This window comes from Gavia stellata, chromosome 13 (assembly GCF_030936135.1).
Source record: "Gavia stellata isolate bGavSte3 chromosome 13, bGavSte3.hap2, whole genome shotgun sequence".
Taxonomy (NCBI): domain Eukaryota; kingdom Metazoa; phylum Chordata; class Aves; order Gaviiformes; family Gaviidae; genus Gavia; species Gavia stellata.
Genome location: NC_082606.1, coordinates 11,384,002 through 11,398,496, shown reverse-complemented (window position 1 = coordinate 11,398,496; position 14,495 = coordinate 11,384,002). Strand labels below are relative to the sequence as shown.

Here is a 14,495-nt window from a genome sequence, read left to right as displayed (position 1 = left end):
TGATAGTCTGACGGCCAAAAAATCCTAACCAATTCAGGATATCCCCTGTTGCCACCAAAGCGTTATCTGCTGGGTTTTGCGAGTTATTCATGCTTACCTTAGATCCTGCTGTAGTGTTTCAGGTATGTCAGCATGCTTCTCCACTCTCAAAAACTTTTTTTGACCAAAGCTAGCATTTAAAGAAAAAAAAACACTAATATAATCACAAATATATGTCTCAAAATACAGGAGCAGGATCAATAGGTCATTGCAACAGGTAGTAACCAATCCTCATGCATTCCCATTCCCTAAAGATCAGCCCAGGCAATGTCTTGCTCTATTATGGCTCAATCTATTGCAAATACCTCCCTTATCAAACCTCTGCTGTCAGTGTGCAAGTGTTCTGTCTTGCAGCGCCAGCCAGAGTTAAACCATCATTTTCTGGGGTAGGGATGTCCAGTCTTTTCAATGTATTTTGTACTTGCTATCAACATAATGAGCTGACATTGAAAGACTTTAAGCCTGTTTATAAGATAAAATGGTCAGTTTATCAAAGCCTCTTTTAGTTGTGTAACAAAGCTTAAAAAGTCCAACCACCACAGTACTTTACTATCACTCCTGGCAGGCAGACTTACTCATTTCTGTAACACCTGAGCACTTCCAGATAAGAGCAGAGCCTAGTTTGTACTCTGTGTGTACCTTGGGGTGCAGTGTAAGCAAGCTCTCTCTGCATTGTTTACACTCGCCACCAATTGCCAAAAGTTAGCCAGATGCATTTGCTGCCTTGGCAGAGCTTCCCTGCATGCTACAAAATGGGAGGTGCAAAGTTTAAACAGAACACTTCAAAGTCACTCTCCAAAGATACCATGCCCTGTGCCTCAGCCTGGTTTAGGTTTTGGTTCTGATATATGTTACCAGATTTTAAAAAAATGAAGAGCTTTGGTAGCCATTTTCAGAGAGGTGACGTTACTGCTTGCGTGTGCCGAGCTCGTACTTGGCAGGCTAGACCCAAGGGCTGGGTCATTAGCAAAGCAGTTGCTGGCTGGTACCTCCATTTGGTTTGTGGCGCAGGGACACGGTGCGTGGAGGTGGTCCTCACTGAGCCTTTTTGTTAGGGAGCAGTTTCCTCTCTCACAAGCTGGATGCAAGTTTTCAGGATATGACCAAGTATAATGTCTCATTTGTAATGTCAAATAGCAGCCATACAAAATCACAGCACCATGTCAGCTGTGCCATATAATCAAGGGAGCTCTTGTGAAGGTTTCCACACCACAGGCCAGTGCTGTAATCCAGAAACCACTTGCCAGCTACTCCTTTTAGACATGGGAGAAGAACACAGCAGTGTAGTTCAGTTCCCAGCCAGCTACTGGGGGTAGCAGGAGAAAAGCTTAGCCAGCCCCTTTCTTGGCAACTCCAGCAGAGCTGATGGAAACCACAGCTGAGCTCCTCTCCCCCTGGATATCCTCTCTGGAGGCATTACTGAGATGAGGACAACGGTTTGACCACTCATTCTGCATTGCTCCTCTTTAGAGCAGGGGCTCCCCAGCCTACCACCGCCTCTGCCAGGTATTGAAAGACACACTCCAGTATGTAGCAACAATATATTATTAGTAAATTAAATCCCAAACACAAGCCAGCTACTGAAATAAGACTATCATTAGGAATCTCCAGTTGCTAGATTCCCAGACAGGGCTTTTTTGCAGCATCGTTGCTGCTTGAATAAAGCACTGAAAGAAAAATATAGTCTTTTTCTTTTTTCCATTCAGTCATGTTCTCTCTGTACAGGGCTGTTGCTGCCATTTCCAGCATGTCCAAGTTCTGCCTTCAGACATTCGGATACCAGTACGTTCTCCCAGGATCATATAATTATCAGTCTGTAATCTCCTGTTCCACTACGGAAATGAGCAAGCCTTTTATGTTCATAGTAACAATCTAGAAGTGTTAAAAGTTTGAGCACCGGGCCCCTGGTGCTTACACATGTTTAAATTGGCCCTCCCTGAAAGCTGATGTATTCCATCTGGTCTATTGGATTTCTTGGCTTAAAGTTACTGGAAACACTGAATGTTTCTTCTGCAGTGATCCTGTAGCTGTCCAAGAGCAATAGGCACACTTACAGCTAACTCCCTGGCTGCTCAGTACTAAAATACTATGGGAGAAGTGCTTTTAGTGTACTTTCTTCCTGCCTGCTTTTAGAGCTATTTTGAAATCCTGAGTTCTGTGGTTCACATTTCTAATCAATCTTATAGCATGTAAGCAATACTTGAAGGATAAATAAAACACACATGTTTAGAGATAATGAGCTGCAAACATTCTGTCTGTATACAGCAAATTAAACTAGATTTTTTTGTTTGTTTTTCTACATTCTCCTTTCCAAAACTGCATTAGCTTTTGCTTGTCCTTACAGCTTTGCATAACAACTTCATAAAGTTTCCTGGTCTGAACCTCAAAGGTTATTTATGCTTATATTAACTATTTATGTCAAGAAAAAGAGACATCACAGGTAACTGCAGGTTATAATGAAATAAGCTGTCAGCCCAGTAAGTTATCAAACCAGCAGCAACACTGGATTAACCATTCAGATATCCACCACTCATTTAACTCTCTGCAAGAGCTTTCTGATACAGCTGCCTCATTCCTTCTCATTGGCATTCCCAGACTCTCCAGGCTCTGGGGCCAGTATGTTTCTAGGTTAAAATACACAAATGCATTCAAAGTGGGCCACACAAGTCATTAAAACAGCACATTCCTACACCAATTTTCACAACCCAGCTATCTCATACTGTAGCAGACTCTGAAAGCGTGCCTGTCCCTTGGCTTAATCCATCTCCCACAAGCCTGAGCAACTGCTAGCAGCTGGAGGGGTGCCCACATTTCCAGCAGCTTTGCTGACTCCTTAAAGCCTGTCTTTTGCTGCAGAGGCTGCACTGCATTTGAAAATTGAGGATTCAGGAGGATTAAAAATATTTCAGCCTCTTCATCATCTTTACTTTCCTATGTATTTCCCTCTTGTTCAGTTAAGATTCAGCCCTTTGCTTACTTACAGTACAGCTGCAGCACAGATGCGAGGACCTTTTCCGACCCCATCACCTCCCATTCCTGCCAGGCTGTAGGACTGCAGTGGGCTCCCACAGCCTCTTCGTGTTTTCAGCTCGGTCCTTTAATTCACAACCGCTCAACTCACCTCTCCAGGATACTCTCCCGCTAACTCAGTGCCCCCCAGACACACACTGCTGGGCAGTGGCTTGAAAACACAGCCCACCACCAACCACGGGGAGCTGGGGGTACCCTCGCAGAGTAAGTGGGAGATGCGGCACACAGCTCCAGCTGGGATTCACTTCAGACCAGGTGAAGTCAATGGCTGAAGTAACTGATTAACGAGTACAAGCTGCAGCCCGCACTGCACTAACAACTCCCAGTGTCAGGCGTAACTCCACAGGTGCGACAAAACCAAAGAAACTGTTTTCTATCCCTTCTCTCCACGCACGCCGGCACATACCGTTAAAAAATGCACTGGACAAACGCCACAGAAACTCTGCAGATTAACTCCTACTCTCTCCATTTTTACCTGTGAAGCGGCACTCCCTCCAGAGCTCACTTAAACATGCCTTTCAGCTCTTTGCCAGGGGAGAAAATATCCTGGCTGCAGAACTTTATTAAGGTTTTGACTAAGAAGTAGTTGACTGGGAGGGAAATGGATTCATGTGCTCGGGGGGGGGGGTTTGTTTCCATGTCCGCGTAACTGCTTTCAGAAAACGTTGACCATGCTCTCTCCTGGGCATGGTGGGAGCATGTTCTGGTTCACTGGTTCTGCCGTGTGTTTTGTACAGAGTGGCTGAATGGGTATTTACATGAAAATAGTATTGCTGAGCATTTAGTTCTAATCATTTTCTACTTGGTACAGCCATCTGGAATCAAAATATTTCGAGAATATTACAGATGCTCTTGCATTTCAGCCTCAAAAACCCTTAAAATATAGAACTCTTACATCTACTCTCTAGAGTTGCCAAACTTTTTCCACACTTCTGTTATTAAGCAACTCTGTTATTAAGCAATCCTGTTATTAAGTTTAGTGGATGTGAGACATCTTTGTCATGTTCAGCACTGCGTGCCAGAAGCTGGGCCGTCACTGCGGGGCGTGGCGTAGCGTGGCATCCCGACAGCGGGACCGCCCGGGCGCGGGGAGCCTCTCCCCTTCGTCCCGCCTGCAGCTGGGCACGCGCCATTCCCTCTTCGGGAACACAGCTGTGGAAATACAGTCGGAAGAGTTGCACTTTTTGAAGTATGGAAGATTGCTATGGGATTAATCCCATCGCATGGGGCTTTTTGAATAGCTTTTATCATACACAACTCTCTAGATGACAGAGAGAGGAAGAGAGCAGATCTGAAGGCAGAACTGGTCCTTACTTTAGTAAATCTAAGATGTCAGACTTTCTATTATGGAAGCTAATTATTACCCAGCAAAGCAGTATGCTCAGAGGTTGGGTTTTCTTTTTTACCTTTGGTGTAATGTTCCTGAAACCTAATAGCATCTATAATGTTGTTGCCAATTTGTTTTGCTGCATGAAAGAAAGCAGAAAACAGAATTGCTGTATGTAGGAGGCGAAGCTGGTGTATTTTGTGTAATAAGCAATGTGCTGCAGTAAGAAAAGACCGCCACAGTAAACCTGCAGTCCCCATGAAAGCCTGAATTTAATCATGTGGCTAACCGCTTGCGATCTTTGAAAGGCAAGGTGTCACCGTGGTGTCTGAGCACTACGTGATTTTGGAGGCAGGGATCCAAACAAGCAATCCAGCCTCTCTCGCGCCTTCCAGGAGACACTGCTGTAAAACCGTGCACGCCCTCAATTTAAGCAAGTCGAGCACAGCCCTTTGCGAACAGCTCCCCCGCCATTGTCTAGGCTGCACAAATGGGCCAATGGCTGTTGCCTCCCACACCCTCATCGCACACGCGTTGTCTGACCCCACCGGCCGGCGCCCGGGCAGGTGGAGACCACGGGCTGAGGCTCTGCAGAGCACCGATGCCGGCGGCCAGGTTGGCAGCTTGCTAGTGCGGCTGGGATGCACCGGTTGTCCTCCTCCCCGAGCTTCTCAGCGGTTTCCTGACGTGGAGGGACTGTGGCAGCAGGTTGCAGCTTCCGTATTTAACAAAGAGCACCACAGTATGCTGTGGATGCACATGCTTGTCCTGTGTCCCCACCAAGCACTGCCCTTCCCCACCGGGACCTTGTCTGCTTGGTACAGTTGGCTGGGAGAGACCGCATGGCCGTCAGCGTGGCGAAACTACCCACCATTACATAATTTACAATACACAGAGCAGCACAAATCATGGAAGGAGGCGGAAGAAAGGAGTGTGCACAAAGTATTTGGATCTGCCTGGTTTCTGAGGGCTCTGAGCACTCGTGGCTGGCATGGCTTAGGTGCTAGAGATGCCATGATGAGACAGGCTGGAGAGACAGGAGCACAAAGTGGTAAAAGGGGCCACAGCAGGGACAGGAGGCATGAAATTGGGGTCCTAGTTTGAGCAGAGGAGAGCAAGAGATACGAGAGGAGGGGGAGGATATAGCATTAGGGCCTGGTAAAGGAAATCACAGAGGAAAAGGGAATACAGCTTCTAGAGAAAAGTTTAGCAGCTCCAATGTAATAACAGATTTCTTTATTTTATTTTTAGAAAGATGAGAAGGAGCTCCGTCTCATGCTGTTAAATAGCAGATCCCACACTTGGGATTTGCCATGGAAAAATGCTCCAGCCTTAACATTCAGTTAAACTCAGCCTGATGCGCTCTGGCTGTGCTGCCCGTTTCACAGCTTGCACCTTTCACTCGGAGCTGTGATACCATAATTTGAGGTACCAAACCCAGGGGTGTCACGGGGGAAGAAACCCATCTTTGAAGATCACACTCTGTTCAGTTTTACAGATGAGAGCCAGGACTTTGAATACAGGAACATACCCTGGAACCACTTTTTTTTGTAACAGACAAACCTCCCTTCTGATAAGTTTATTAGCAGCTTTTACATGCTAATTTAGCATTGAATTTTGTCTCTTGGAAATCATGTAGATGGGAGGGCAGCAGTGCATGTGTGTTTGAGAACGTGCTGGTGGTTGTGCTGGTCCCTGCTCTCCCACAGATGTGCTGGTGTAACGAAGACGCAGGGCGTGGGATGGGGGACGCGGTACTTTGCTAGCCACCTCTCTGCACACCCCGACTGCAGGCTTTGCTTTGAGCTACAGAATCGCAACTGCTCTGCAAAGCTGTCCCTGCAGTGGAGCTGAGCACGGCGGGAGCCAACTGGGCTCTCCTCTGGTGAAGATGACACAGAGACTCAAGTGTCACGAACATTAGTAAAATTAATACTCTAAAAATCCACTGCAATTCATTTCAGTTATTGATCAAAACAGATACTGAACAACTGTGTCCACTTGATTAATAGCAAACACTTACTACAGAAACAGACAGTAATATTAATCTTCCATTTTACTGTGTCAAATGCACATAATTATTCATCACGGATACTATTTATATACCCACGTACTGCTAAGAGAAAGAATGCTTTCATCCTGGTTTTATCATTTCTAGATTAAATCACAGTTTTTCTATTTCCTCCAGTCAGCAACTCAGCCCCACAATTTTCTCCCCAAATGACAGGCAATTCTCTTAAGCACGTTGAATTATTCTTTCCAGGTGGTGGTTCAGTTAAAATTAAATGTTACTCTTTCATATTGCTCAGTAGTACAGCTGTAGCACACAAAGAAAGATGACAACTTTAATATTCTAGCTAACTTGAAAAATAGGATTTAAACAGAAGACTGTTTAAATTCAGCGTGTTATTTATTCAAAGGGAGCACTGGCACCCAGCACCCCTTTTGCCTCACGCAAGGATGTCGGGAGCACAGGGAGGAAGGAGAGGCTGCAGTGAACCCACGGCAGCGTGAGCGAGGCCCCAGGGCAGACTGCACCACAAACACCGACAGACGACGGCTGCAGCGGGGTGACAGCGTGGTTGTCTGGGCTGAGCATTTGAGTGCTGAAGGCTGGAAAGGGCCTCCGGAGCTTACCCAACCAGCCTAAGGCACACTCAGGCTCCAAAATCAAATGGGCACGGGAAGCTTTGATTTTTATTATTTTTAATCTCTTAGTGGTTTGATTTCCCAGCAGCTGGTGAAGGACATGGTTACCTCCATCCCCCTTGTACCAGCCAAGGCTCTGGTCTCCCCCTGAGCAGAGCGAGGTCCCCAGCTGCCAGGGAAAGACAGGCATCTCCTCTGCATGAGCAAACACCGAGAGGAGATGTGAGGGGAAAGCGAGGAAGGCATCTCATACCAGAGAGGCCACTCTGCCGGCACTCGGCACTCACCTCACCGCTGTAAGCCTGAGCATACACACGCTCATCACCATTTTGCTACAACAATAAAATGCCCTTTGATCCAACAGATACTTTACTACCCCTACCCTACTATTAAACTGGATTATTATTTCATAGGAAATCGTTCAGTTTCCTTGACTTTGTCCACATAGGGTCAGTTAAAAAACATTAATGTGAAAAACAGAGGAAGGTCAAATTAATCTGTACTAATAATTATAGAAGCTCATTGGATAAAGTCCAGCAGAAGTAGCCACATGCCCAGGTGCTATGCTGAGTGAAATGCGCACAGATGGGTAAAAGATAAAAAATCCAAGACATTTATTTGATAAATGTAGAGCAAATAGCTCAGGTATTTTCATCTGGCAGGAACTGCATGCACTGAAGTGCCAACGTTTTACAAAAATCACATTCCATAATTTTGCCAAGTAGTGACAAATGGGAAAGACATGATTACTAGAGATTAAAGCAAAATAAATGAACGCTTATGAATCCGCTTTATTAGCCCTTAGCTGAGAAGCTGCTTAGTCTAACCGTGGAACGACAGTGCCTCCCACTGACCAAAAGTACAAATAAATACACAAACCTGAAAGAATTGTATCTCATTTTGCTCATCTCTGATAGCTTATGTATTATTTTGACCACATCTCAACAGATCTCTCTGCCAAGGAAGCTTTAATATTGACCTTCAAAATTAAAAGACTAGCAAAGAACCAGCGTAGATATCCCCTGCCAGAATATTCTGTTCTTAATTTGTCAGCAAAGAGCCTCAGTAACAGCAAGACCTGAAACATGGATGTCTGAGAGCCCAAGGATACCTGGAAATAGTGTTGGAAGTGTTCCTGTTATTGCAGTCATGACTATATGTTATGATCAGTGATATATATGTAATGTCTCAGTTAAGCACATAGGTACTACTTTTCTTAACTGATTGTGAAAATTATTCACCAAATAAAATTAACATTTTCCCTCTTCTCTGCTATCCTGAAACAGGTCCTGATTGTTTCAGTTCCAAGAATCTCGCACTGCAAGCCCAGAAAAAGATCCTGAGTAAAATGGCAACCAAAACCATGGCCAACATGCTAATCGATGACACAAGCAGTGAAATCTTCGACGAGCTGTACAAAGTAACAAAGGAACACACAAGAAACAAAAAGGAAGCTCATAAAATTATGAAAGACCTGATTAAAGTGGCAATAAAAATCGGGATCCTCTATCGAAATAATCAGTTCAACCAAGAAGAGCTGGAAATTGTAGACAAGTTCAGGAAGAAGCTGAACCAAACTGCCATGACAATTGTCAGTTTCTACGAGGTAGAATACACTTTTGACAGAAATGTTCTTGCAGAACTGCTGAATGAATGTAAAGACCTTGTGCATGAACTAGTAGATCGACACCTGACACCGAGATCCCACGGGCGCATCAACCACGTCTTCAATCACTTTGCGGATGTGGAATTTCTAACTGCCCTGTACAGTCTTGATGGGGATTGTCGCCCATACCTCAAAAAGATCTGCGATGGCATCAACAAACTACTTGATGAGAAGGTCCTTTGAAACTATGCTCAAAAACCAAGAAACCAACCAAAAACTTATCCCTAGAACTGGCCACGGTGAGCAAGCAAGCTTCCTTCCTACCGGTCTCTTACTACATTCTCCTGCAGAGGCCAGAAAGTGCTCACCAGGCTCATGATGAAGTGGAAAACTTAAATCAGAAAGCTATCAATTTTAATGTTTTGTTGAGATAATTCAGTCTTTTCCAAGGAGCGGAGTGAACAAGGCTGCTGATATATATTGTCCAGAAACAGATTGCTATACACAATGATCCTACTAGCTTTGTGTTCAAGGCTGAACCTGTGAAAAGAAAGTAAACTCAAATGCATGGCTATGTGAAAATAGACAGGTGAAGGCAAATAAGCAACGCATGGAATTTACCCCCAGGCTGCCCTTGGTGCATATGTTTTTATTATCCCCACACTAACTGACAAATCTTAGACAGAAAGTAGGGCTGTAATGGATTAAGCTCACTCCTTTCAAAAGGATCAGGAATCAATGAGAAGGCATCTCTGATTTTACATAGTATTTAAGTCTAATGGGGGAATAACAAATAATACAAACCAAGTAGAAGTGGGAGAAAATTTAAAGAGCTACTCTATGAAGCAATATTTTCATTAAAGAATTTTGTTTTATACCTGCTAATAACAGAGAGAAAGCTCAGTGGTTCAAGCTCAAAGGTAACCAGAAAACTAGATAAAGCAGTACACTGGTTTCCCCACTCTCCAATACGGTTTGCGCATTTCATAACATCAGATGAGTTTAGGCTGAAGGTTGTGCTGCTCTTTGTGCTCTTAGTTTTGCCTGCCTGAACAAAATATTCTTTGTGAAGACTTTGAAATTGCACTTGTGAAGAGGAGCATGACTAAGACACCAATGGAGCTACAAAACAACGTTTACATCCCCTATCCTCAAAATATTCAGCCTAGATAAAACTCTTGGCTGAATATGTCCATGATGTTAATTTGTGCCTACAGTAGAAGAGAGGCATGATAAAAAAGGAACCCCATCTGCTATGCTTGCGGTGCCGTCGAAGTGTAGTATATCCACAGTAGTCTTACGAGAACGGTCTTAGTAACTCTGGTGAGCTTCATGAATAGTTTTTTGTTCAGAATGTTTTCAGTGAGGTTTTTTTTCTTTTTTAAACAAAATATACTGATGTCTTCAAACTGAAAACATTTTGCAAAGAAATATTTGTTTCTGTACAGTTTTGTTAGGATTAAGGGAGAACCAGAGCAGAGCTGATACACCAGCTTGCCACTTACAGAATCTTGCAGCTGGGTAGGTGCTGGCTGACCCTAAGTAAGGAAGTATGTTCAGAAATTTTTCCTCTCCTTGCCCTCTGCATCTTATCCTCCAGACTCACCTCTATCTACTGACACTTCAGTATCATGTACTATCTCCTTTTAGTTGACACAGATAGCAGACAATCCCATTATCTGGAGGTAATACCTTCCATATCACATGTATTACAATACAGAGATGCATGTACTTGAAAATTGACAAAGACAAGGAAATATATTTGAAAGCCATTCCTCTCAAGAAAACTTCCAGTGTTGATCACTCATTACTTTAGGATAAGAAAAATTTATGTTTCTCATTTAAACTCTTAAATACTATGGTGGCGGAGAAAACTGTTCAAAATTTTATTACTCTTCTTCTGTCTTCCCTCACCCCAGAATAACTATATTGTCTCTCTTGCAACAATTTAACAATTTTTACTATCACACCTTTATATAGTTGAGAATACACATACCCAGATCATGTAGTCACTTGCCTTGTGCTAGATCGATTTTTCTCTGTTCCCAGGAGAACTCATTTTGGAGCACAGTGAAAAACGGCAGCACAAGACATTACCAGAGCAGTTTGTAACAATGTAAGTTTTCCCCACATATTTCCTTTAACGATAAAAAGTATATTTAGTAGCAATGAAGGTGGACAATTCCTTTGCAACACAGCACAGTAATGAAATACCAACATTTGGGGTTGCAAGTTCAGCCATTGCAGAGCCATATTTACATGCACCATTAGCTGCATTTTTTTCCAAGCACGTACTTGTCAATTGATGCTTTTGAACAGTATTTATTGTATCCAACACTCCTGTCCCAGTGCACACATGTCAGACTTCGCGTGTTTGTTTCACTTGTGGCAAACAAATTTAAGGTTTTTTTTTAAAGCCAGAAAGAGATTATTCAACATTGAAGATGTCCAAAGGAAAGGGATATCCTGTATCTGTGACTTTCTTTTTGTGTGTTGCAAGTATCAATATTCAGATTCTGGTATTTTAGACACACCAGCTGAACATCTGTTGTTTTATTTATAAATCTAAGTAGCCTTAAGGAAAGAGAATGTTTTCAAGTATTTCTCATACTTGCATATCCTGTATATTCATTGTTTACTTTTGTACTTGTAGCTTGGTATGTAATAACATTGCTAAAATAGGGGCAATGTTCAGGTCACCTTAAGTATATGATGTATTATCATATCTATGGATTAAAAATGTGTGATTATTGCCCTTTTTGTTTCCTTTTGATTTATTTATTCTACCATCCAATGTAAACTGAAATTAAGCAATAAGAGGAAGGAATTTACATAATCTAAGTTTTGTCACCTTAAACTTCTGCAACCTTAATGCTCTTTGACAACCAGATTTTGTGAAAGTAGGAGGTAGGTAGACGGACAGTTTAAGGGTTTAAAAGAAAACTGGAAATCCACATTTCTGTTGCATCACACACACACGCACCACAAACATGCGTCAGCAGCAAATGCAATTTCTGTTTTTCCACAAAGTTCTCAAGCACTTGAGCTAACAAATTATGCTGGCTCAACGTGTTTAGTAGTGCGGTTCAGTCACCAGGCTGAGCAACTCCCTCACAAGCCATGAGGAGGAAATGGCACAAGCTTCTTGCCTTCAGGTACCAGCCTCTCCCCAGGCTCAGCCTGAGCAGTGCCTAGAAGATACACAGGCAGCCTGTTTAGGGCCAGAGCAGATGCAACATGCCAAGATCTAGCTCTCCACCAAGCACCAAGCAAGTTTTCCATGATGTCTTTAGCTCAGTTTAGCTAAATGTGATTTAAGTTAGACAGGAGACATACCCCTGTGAGAGTTCAAATCCCTGCCCTAAACATGGAGATGCTAGAACCTACCAGAATGTTTTAACAACAGCAACCATATATTCTCCTATCCTTATTCCCAGAAAAGGGAAACTGTTTTGGCTGAACGAGCTCAGGATTTGCAAACAACTCACATGGCAATTATACTGGAAGCAATTAAAGACTGACACAAAGAGAAAACTGCCAACTACCTTAAAATAAAAGTTTAAAGCAATCTTTCTAAGTGGTGTTTCAAGCCACACTGCTGGTAAAACATTGCTGTCAGGTTAATTTTATGAATCGTGTCATGGCAGGACACACACTATTCTTTGCTTCATCACTGCCAACTTTATTACATAAAGTTAAAGAGAAAAATGTTAATGTTCAAGAAACTCTCAAGGGAACAACCACTTCTGGCATACTAATCAAATTGTACGTTTACCACAGAACAGTACATTGCACCGAACATGTAATCTTATTTGCGTTAGAGAAACATTCTCACAGAAAGGCATATAAATAGCTGACCCTGAAGAGAACCAAGAGGTAAAGCACAATTAACTCTTACCACAGCAACAGAAACGCAAAAGCAAGTCTTAACTTGATGACTTAAGCAGGTCTACTTCCATTTTTACATACCTCAATGCCAGAAAAAGACAATGCACAGTCTTATCCACACAGAAAAGATAATACAGCTTTTTATGCTGAAAAACTACTGGTGGGACTCTATAGGCGATAACTACTTTTCCAGTATTTAGAAACCACCAGGCCATGTCATTTATGAGCTACTTGCAAGTACAGGAAAACCTCCAGATAGCACCATCCATTAGACAGATTTATTTTCTCGGGTCCTTACAGGATGAGAAGGGGTTGGGAATACCTAGCAGAAAGCAATATAACACAACAGGAGATTTGATCTATACTTAGGAAAACATACTGCATGATAGTGCCATGTTGCACTTCCACCAATTTTCCTACCTAACAAAGTATTTGTTTCATTAAAAATATCTGAAAATACTTGGGGTAAGGGGGGGAGAACCTGACAAAACAGTTGAAATACAGATCCAATACAATCACTTATCTGTTGACTCCGAAAATGTCCAGAACTCCAACTTGCCCATGGCATAGAATGGTAAAACAGTGGCATCTGTTGGTACCTAGGGTTTTGGTCCAAAATGATTTTAACCTGCCAGTTCAGAAAGGTCAATATATACTCTGACTGGCCTCTGGTTGCCTCTTGAAAGTAATCCAGTTAGCACAAAAAAGTTTGTGCTTTCTTCCTTCTAGCCTACTTCTACACACCTTGTTTCCCTTTCCCTGAAAACAGGTTAATCCTTCAAGAACTAATAAGTCACAAAGAAAAGTAAATGGGAACACAACAGAAGATGAAGATACTCGCTAAAGGAGTTTCAATACAGAACTACATGAAAGAATAGTCCTTTGTGTAATTACTTACACAGCTGTATTTCATTTTAGAGATAACTGGATGACGGATCAAGATCAGAGGGATTCCCAGCACTGAATTGCTGAGGTTCTCAAGGGCCTAAGCTCCCTACATCAGCCAGAATTGCAGCACAGCATGCACCCTTGTTACACACCGACAGCCACGCCATACAAAACAGCCTCATGATACAGATCAGGGCTGCAACCACCTTCAATTCAGCAATTATGTCAAACTTCCAACTCCTTCTCAATACTACAGCAAATGGTGTATTATGTTAGCATTGCACTTCAAAAAAAAATGCTATTGCTGTCAACTATGACTAACAAGAGACCCCAAAGTCTCCTGTGCGGCCTAAAAACAAATCCCACAATCTGGCAGTATTCCAAAGAGAATACCTGATAATGTGAGCTGGCACACAGAATGCTGTTCAAAAGATCTAAAGCGTACTCTTTCACTCTTTTTATACTTCCATCTGAGACACAGGCCATTTAAATCACCAATGGATTCAAGACTTCTGCAGTGTTACATGCATCTGAACAATGATGAAGAAAAGAGAAACAATTAAAATAGAACCTAGTTCTTAATATGCAGAAACACTGCTACATGTGGTAGCAAAGAATATTTAATGAGTATCAAGCTTTTTTTTTTCATTAAAACTGAATTTTATTTTAAAACTACAAGAAATGCGAAGATGATGATAAATTAAGAAAAATACTTGCTGGGCAATCTAAAAATAAAGACTGACACAGGTACAATTCCCTGCAAACCCCTTTATGTAATGTTACCATAAAGCTCTTTGAATCCGCATATTGACAGCTTAACATACACTATTCATAAAGTGAAAAAGGTTATAAAGAACATTACATGAACAATAGAAGGCATTATTGTCTTTTGCTGTTCTTTTTAGACACTAGGACATTGAACATCTCATTGCCGAAGTGGTTTAAATGCACAGGCCAAAACCAGATACTTCTATTACAGTTCACATGATTACAAAAGTCCAATTGCATAACACAAGTCTGATTTACCAGCAGGGAAATAGTTTGCTGGAAATTATTCCACTATAAATC

General features: G+C 42.4%; 1 protein-coding gene across 1 annotated transcript in view; it reads left to right on the top strand.

The window, feature by feature from the left end:
* TNFAIP8L3 (TNF alpha induced protein 8 like 3) overlaps positions 1 to 8,894 on the top strand; it is a 47,973-nt gene extending 39,079 nt beyond the window's left edge. Inside the window, exon 4 of the mRNA XM_059824123.1 lies at positions 8,332 to 8,894. Within this exon, the coding sequence (XP_059680106.1) occupies positions 8,332 to 8,894 (563 nt within the window). The remainder of the gene's footprint in view (positions 1 to 8,331) is intronic.
* The last annotated feature ends 5,601 nt before the right edge of the window (positions 8,895 to 14,495 follow it).